Raw genomic sequence first — 7,771 nt, 5'->3', positions numbered from 1 at the left:
TTTTTCTTCTTTAAAATAATACAAATTAATCTGATGAAGATTGGTCTTAATTGGATGAATATTCAACTATTTCTATAAGAAATTTCAATGAATTAAAAATAACTCCCAAAGTTATTAAAGGGTTATAAATGGACAATTTCCTTTCCATATATATATATATATATATATATAATTAATATTGACTAATTTTATTTTATTTTTGGTAATTTTCACAAAATAATTTAACATGAAAGCGAGTTTTCCTTTTTCAAATCAAAAGAAATGGGGAGAGAGAAAGAGAGAGAAATCAACTAATAACCACCGAGCCTTAATTTTAAGCCATTCTACCTCCTTTCCCTCTCTTTCTTCTCCAATCTTTTGGCATTTTTCTCTCGGTGTTTTTCTTTCTGTTTGTTTACTGAGCATTGATTCAGGGAACCTCCCAAGATCCCACAAAATCTCATGCCTCTGACCAGTGGGAAAATCACAGACCTCTGAGATCTGAGGGAACCCACATAGATCTTAGGTTGTTTCTTCAATTTCTCGTTGTGGGTCTTGTTCGATTCATTATGAGTTGGAAGTATAGGGCTGGTTTGTTCTTGATTGCAGCTGTTGTCGTTATATGGGTCACCTCCGCAGAAGTCACCCAGGTCTGTTTTTTCTTTTTGTTTCCTTTCCTCAGAGCGTTTTGCCCATTTGGTTTGTTGGTTTCTGTTGTTGATTCATAGTGATGCGTTTTGTTTGTGTTTGGTTGGTGAGAAAGCTGTGGGGAATAAATGAAAGGAACGTTTTGAATCTTGCTTCTTAATGGTATTTTGGTTTGTGAAAAAAAAATAAAAATCTGAAAACTCCCTCAAAAGTAAGGAGAGTTGTAGTGGGCTCAGTTGAGTCGGTCCAAGCATCGTGTAATTATGAATTGAAGCTGTGGCTTCGTTTCTTTTCCTTCATTTTCTATACAACCGAACAGAGGGCAAGTTCTTCAGCGGAGAACTTCATGGTTTTGGTGTTTTGGATTTTGTAATGGTTGAAATTTGATTTAGACTCGTGCCCATTTGTTTAAATTAACATGTACTTTATCAATATCCCTTTGGTGCTTTGAGAAATTAGAGTTTGAAACTGTGGGTTTTATTTTGAAGTTGCACAAAAAAACTGAACTTCTCTTTTATAATAACCGACATGGTGTGGTTGTGGGATTTGGAGGAAACAAAAGGAAAATTGAAAGCTTAATATTATCTCAACATTGTGGTTTCCAGGAAAATGAGAGAAGAATGGATGAACTCTTTGTAATTACTTGGCTGAGTTGAATTTTTCATTTATTAATGAACTAAGCAACACAAAATGCAAGACTCCAAATTTCTTTTCCTTAGTTTTCTATGAAACCTTGGGGAAGCTTACTATACCCACTGATAAAAATTGAAAAGTGTTTCTTTGTAAATGAATTTTCCCAACACCAACTGACTACTATATATATATATATATATTTTTTTTTTCCCTTTTTTGTGTGATAAATGTGTATCCAATTGTATTTGAGAAGAACTTGATTTGTTTTGTAACACAAGAATGCAAATGTCACGACTTATATGAATTTGGTTTACACTTGGGGCAAATGTCAGGCTTATATGAATTTGGTTTACACTTAGGCCATGTCTGGAATGTTGGAATAGAGAATGGGAATGAGAAATCAATTCCATTTCCATTCATTAATTTGTTTGGATTGTTTTTTTTAAATAAGAATATGAATAAAAAAAATTCATTGCCACTCTTAGTAGGATTTTGATTCCTCTCTTCTACATGGTATTATGATTCACCTCTATTTGCATCATGTTTTCATTCTTATTCCCACCGAATAGTGGCACCTAGACTATTAATCCTTTTTGTGTTTTTAACCCAGCTTGAATCACATGTCTAATTCCTCTGTTTGAGTATTGAACAACATGAATATGGAAGTCTGGATGGAGCGAAATTAGAGTTCACTTAAAAGGCAGAAGGCTAAGAAGATATATGATTTGAGTTCACCATGCCTCTCACTCAGATTTTACCATACCTAGAGTTATGCAGTTTGGAGTCCTACCCATAAACTTCTTTCATCTGAGGGTTTTGTATTGTAATAATGTGCATGCGTGTGAGGCTGTGGGATTTTTTTTCCCTGTTGACTAATTTGTGTTCTGATAAATGTATGCACTCGGTGTGGGCATGCACATTGCTTCATGCATGTGTTGCCTTTTAAGCGTCCAAATATAGAAACATCAAGTTTAGTTTTGTAGCTTGCTTATAATTCAAAATAGAAGAGTCTACCATGTACCCTGGGAGGACCAGATACCCTTTGAGTCGATCACATAAAAACGAAGAAAAAAATGCTTCAAAGATGAAAATTTGGATTTGCTCTCTATCATGACTGATGATTTTCTTACATTTTCCTCTCATGTTCTTCAACTGCTCTGGAAATATTGGGGTTTGTAGAAATTGTGTTTTTTCATGGCTTCCATATAACATGTCCTCACCCCCCTCCTTCCAAATGATTTTCTGATTATTTGTTAGTTTTCTTGAAGCATCGCTGAGAGATTTGAATCCATGTATAAAACCTGTTGGAAGTGTGATGCTTTAAGAACTTTTAATAAAATTCAACAGGGTTTTCATTTCAGGCAGTGCTCCTTTTGTTACCACTTGCCTAAAAGCTTAAGCTTAAGCTTGTAGGGAACAGGCTTACAATTTATATCGAGCTAATTCCCTCCTTCAAGTGTAGTCCCAACCTGCAGGTGGGAAGACAAATAACCAAATAGACAAAAATGGTTCAAACCCAAGACATCCAAGAATCAGAGCTTTGATACCATGTTAAAGCTAAACTAGCACTTACCGCAAAAGCTTAAGCTTATAGAAAATGTGCTAACAAAATACATCAGCCTATCTCCTTTTTTTTAGTTCTCCATTCTGAGCATGTCCATATATTTATCTATGAGTTTTAATATTCAATCCATCTGTTTGTCAATTTTTTTCTTAATTTTTGTGCTTATGCATAATTCCTTCTTTGTTGACTTAAAAAAGTGCTTAAACCAGATATCAACTGACTCGTATCTGTTGAACAGGGTATATTTATTGACTATAAGCAGCCATTCGCGGTGACATATCTTGGAGCTTCTCTTATGGTAGTTTATCTCCCAATAGCATTCATTAAGGATTGGTTATGTAATTCCCTAAAACGTCGGTCTTCTAAAAGTGGTAAAAATGCAGAAACCTTGAATGAGTCTTCTGCTGGACTTAATTCTCCTCTAAAACACATTGGAGGGCAGAAAACTTTTGAATTGGAACATCTGGGGACTTTACCTAGAAAAGACAGCGAAACTGATTATTCTGCTTATGAAGAGGGAAGGCCATTAGTTTCTAAACGCAGAGATGACACGGACCTGCTGAAACAAGAGAAAGCTCTTACAACCCGGCAAATTGCTATTTATGGATTTTATATTGCCCCTATCTGGTTTATAACCGAGGTAAGGTGCTGCATTGGCTGGTTTCTTTTAGCATCTGACCACCAATCTTGTTTATGAAATGTTTCCTTTTTATGTGTGTGTGTCTATATATATATATATATATATATATGTATATATATATATAAAGCTCTTTGCATGTCACTAGTCTTGGCATATACATATAATGATGGGTATTCTGGGGTTTTTAATACTTTGTTACTTTTAAGCACATGTTCATTTGGTGTTGAATCATGTTTAGATGACACAATTCAATTGTATGGACATAATAAATGAACATGTCTTCTAGTAACCTTCTTTCTCAATAGAGTGGATATTTGAACCCAAGGGTTAAATATGGCATTCACCATGACTTTGCATTTGGGAGTGATACAGGATTCTGATATGTAATGCATAGGTCATGCACTATGTCTGTCACTCGGCCTCATACCTTGTTACAGATCTATCATTCCTTGCATGAAACCATATAGGAATCTATGCTGTGCTAAGTGGCAGGTTTTGGACTATTAGCTCCATGATTTGGGGATGTTGCATTACTTGCTTGATTCTTCGCAAAGCCCTCAAGATGAATGGTGTAGGTTTCAGGACACTGCTAGATGGATAGCTGAGATCTTACATCTATGTTAGAGCCTTTGAGAGTGAGCTTTTACTGTGGCAGTTGTTGTATCCAAAAAAATTGCTTCATCGAATAAGCCCAATTTTCTGGGATTTGAATTAACCCATTCAAGCTTAGAGATGTTCCCTATGCCTCAAACCTATAATATCTGGATCCTCCTATTAAATCCAATGTACCGGTGTTGACACAACATGACATGGATTGTGGGTATAGGATCCTTGTTGGACACTCCTATTTTACTTTGGCGTGGATATGTGATTTTTTTATTGATATCCTTTTATTCTTTCAACTTCTTAGTATAATTATTGTATTAGAGAAAAAGAAGAGTTATTTGAAAAGTGAATTTTTGTAAGAATATTTAGGGATAAGAGGATAAAAAGGGATTAGAGAGAAAAGTTGAGAGTTTTTAAAAGGGATATCTTTATTTCCAATTTATTTTTAATTGATTTTTCTTTTATTATGCCATATCTTAGTACCTATGCCCTTTTTTGAATCCTTTTTAGTCGGGCCCTTATATTCTAAAATTTAAGTTGTGAAGGATCAGACACTTAAGACACATGCCCGCATCCAATGCTCATACCTGAACTCATGCAACATAGCCCCACACACATGAAACTAGTTCTTCTTATCATAATTCTTTTGGTGCACAGTCCTTTTTCATCCTTGCATGTCTCCATGTTTATGCTATTGATGTTCAAGTAGTTTGTTATTAGGTACTTTTATGTTGCATTACTGATGTGCACAGTTTTTGCTATCAAATGAGAGATGTCTTTTAGGGATTCTATTTTACAATGGTAGTCCAGGTTAAAGTCCTATGTGAAGGAATTCAGGGAGAGTACTTGATTGTGCTTTTCTATTTTTTGCAGTATTTTTCAAATGCTGCACTTGCACGTACAAGTGTTGCTAGTACAACCGTCCTATCTTCAACTTCAGGACTCTTCACTCTTTTCATTGGTGCACTTTTGGGCCAAGATTCTTTAAACGTAGCAAAAGTAGTTGCTGTCTTTGTTAGCATGGCTGGTGTTGCTATGACAACTATGGGGAAAACTTGGGCCACAGATGAGTCAAAACTAAGTGCTTCTCTGTAAGTCTTTTCTCCACTTCATTGGTTATATCAAATTTAATTTTTGCTTTCATTTTATTACATACTCTATTTAGATGAGAGACGAAATTAAGGGTTTCACAATGCTATTGGGTGTAGCAGTCTTCTGGTTGTGATATTACTACATTATAACTGAACTAACTTTGAGACAGAGAGGCTTGTATCTGGTGCCTTTCCCTAAATCCACAACACCTTGGCAAAATTCCTTTATTTCAGAAGACAAATAGAATTTGTTATCATCAAAGTATCTGTATCTCTTTTGCTGCGAATACCCTGCTAGATTTCATAAATCGAATAAAACAATCCAATAGGTGGGGTTTCACAATTTTTGATAGGTAGAATGGTGGGGGTTTTCACAAACTGTTCCCCTGTAACAGCATAGCTTTCATTCTTTCCTTACCATTGAACTGTATCATTATGATGATGTTCTATAATATTTTGTTAAAAGAAATGTCTTGTAAAAAAATTTTAATTTTATGATGTAAAAAGGGCTTTTTTTTGGCTTTCTTTTCTTTTCTTGTTTTACTTTTCTGGGGAGGGTTGGTCTGGGGAAGACACTTGCTGTTTGCACATTGGTGGGCTGCCTTCTTCATATTCAAAAAAGACTTTGTTATCATGGTAGGCTTCTTTATCAGCTTGCACTTACATTGGATTTTTGTGTCCAGAAATGGGAAACGCTCTCTTGTTGGAGATCTTTTTGGCCTTCTCTCAGCCATGTCATATGGACTATTTACTGGTTGGCCTTATCTTTAATCTTATTTGGAAAAACTATTTAGATTACATATAATATTCTCATTCATTCTACAATTAATGTGGCAGTGCTTCTTAAAAAGTTTGCTGGTGAGGAAGGAGAAAGGGTGGATGTGCAAAAGTTGTTTGGATATATTGGATTATTTACACTGGTAGCACTGTGGTGGCTTGGTAAGTGTTGTTTGATTAGTAATTTTCTAGCCACTCATTCTGGTTTCCATTTTCTAATCCTGGTGGGTTCTTTTTGCTTTAATTTGCACAGGCCACTAGTTATACTACTTACACACTGTTACAACTCATTTTATTTTTTGTTGTTGGTGTTCCTATGGAGAATTCTATAGTAACTTATTTTTCTCTTCTTTTTTTGGCCTTCTAGTGTGGCCTTTGACAGCCTTAGGGATTGAACCCAAGTTTACAATTCCTCACTCGGCTAAAATGGATGAAGTTGTTATTGCCAATGGCTTTGTTGGGAGTGTCCTCTCTGATTACTTTTGGTATAGGAAACAATCCTTCTCTGCTTGATGCTTTATGTATCCACATATCTTTTCTCTTCTTAACATGAATTTCCTATTCTCTTTAGGGCATTGTGTGTTGTTTGGACAACTCCACTGGTTGCCACCTTGGGCATGTCTCTCACTATCCCACTTGCTATGGTAGCTGACATGATGATCCATGGTCGGCACTATTCAGCTATTTACATTCTTGGCTCAGCTCAGGTAATGGTTTGTTACAAGTATGCAAAAAGTGATAAGTTGTGTTTAGTTACAAGATGAAGGATGTGTTTTCAATATCCTTAGCTAGGAATCTGTGATATGAAGGAATCTACAAAGATGAAACTAGGATAGGTGATATTTTGTATTGATTGATTATTTAGACCATCTGATTTTAGAACTTTCTTCACCCTGTTTTAAAAAATCAGCATCCAAAATATATTGGTAAGATCGTATGGTTCAAAAGCATCTTGTTTCTGTGTTCTTCCTAATATCTGGGGAAAAGTGTGGAACCCATCTTGTATAGTCCTGGTAAATGATGTACAAGCTACATGCTTATGGATGTAATTTGATATGTCAACTTTGAGAAAGAAAAAAGAATCCTGCTTGGGTTGGGGGGATGTAACCAGCCTGATATCTAGTAATAGGCTTGTATCCTATCCCATTACCTTCAGCTGCTTGGTTCTACTTCAATCCTCAATCTCTCCAAAATTCTTTTGGTGAAGCAGCTGGATACCACTATTTGTGGCCAGTGATAATATTCAAAATCTCTATTTTTGTTCCACTTATTTCTATGAGAAATCATCCTCTTGGAGATTTGCTTCAAAACAAGACCATTTTTGGGATACCTATGAAAGCTATTTATATTATATAGGGAGCCCCAAGTGCTATGTAAAACACACTGGAGTGATTCAAATTCCGTATGGAATGTTTAAACACTTTATGGAGCTCAATTTCTCAATTTTTTGATATTCCTTTGGTGGGTTGCAGGTATTTGCAGGATTTGTAATCGCTAATCTATCAGATTGGTTTTCAAAAAAGTTGGGATTGTAGCATTTCATTTGATCATTGTTGCTGAATATAGCAATTATGATTCTTTGTTTGGGGCCATTTGTCTCTCTGCAATGTTATTAGAAGCTGACGGTTTGATTGAATGTGTACAAGGTGCTGCTCTACTTAAAGTTTGGGTAGGTGGTGTTGGCTTCTATAAAGAAGAGAAAAAGAAAAAGAAGGATGGAATTGTGCTGGAATTGATTGTGTAAATAGGATGCCATGGTGAGGTCTGTTTTCCCACTATGCTCCTGTTTTCTGAGTATTGACCCCTGAATATAATAAAAGGTTTTTTTTTTTT

At 35.5% G+C, this 7,771-nt stretch overlaps 1 protein-coding gene across 1 annotated transcript; it reads left to right on the top strand.

Annotated features, from left to right (window-relative positions):
* Positions 1 to 281: 281 nt before the first annotated feature.
* On the top strand, positions 282 to 7,771 carry LOC117911971 (uncharacterized transporter C405.03c). Its single transcript, XM_034826370.1, has 8 exons — positions 282 to 629; positions 3,063 to 3,464; positions 4,944 to 5,161; positions 5,845 to 5,915; positions 5,999 to 6,100; positions 6,306 to 6,423; positions 6,510 to 6,645; positions 7,411 to 7,771. Exons 1-8 carry the CDS (start codon positions 549 to 551, stop codon positions 7,471 to 7,473), a joined length of 1,191 nt encoding a protein of 396 aa, XP_034682261.1. The 5' UTR covers positions 282 to 548; the 3' UTR covers positions 7,474 to 7,771.

Source organism: Vitis riparia, chromosome 4 (assembly GCF_004353265.1).
Source record: "Vitis riparia cultivar Riparia Gloire de Montpellier isolate 1030 chromosome 4, EGFV_Vit.rip_1.0, whole genome shotgun sequence".
NCBI lineage: Eukaryota > Viridiplantae > Streptophyta > Magnoliopsida > Vitales > Vitaceae > Vitis > Vitis riparia.
This window is presented reverse-complemented; position numbering and strand designations above follow the sequence as displayed.

What these genes read in the sequence shown, in the direction of transcription:
- LOC117911971 (XM_034826370.1), top strand. Translation starts at nt 549, where the DNA reads ATGAGTTGGAAGTATAGGGCTGGTTTGTTCTTGATTGCAGCTGTTGTC. An exon ending in GTCATATGGACTATTTACTG is followed by an intron (nt 5,916 to 5,998) that starts GTTGGCCTTATC and finishes TTAATGTGGCAG; the next exon opens with TGCTTCTTAAAAAGTTTGCT. An exon ending in GGTAGCACTGTGGTGGCTTG is followed by an intron (nt 6,101 to 6,305) that starts GTAAGTGTTGTT and finishes TTGGCCTTCTAG; the next exon opens with TGTGGCCTTTGACAGCCTTA.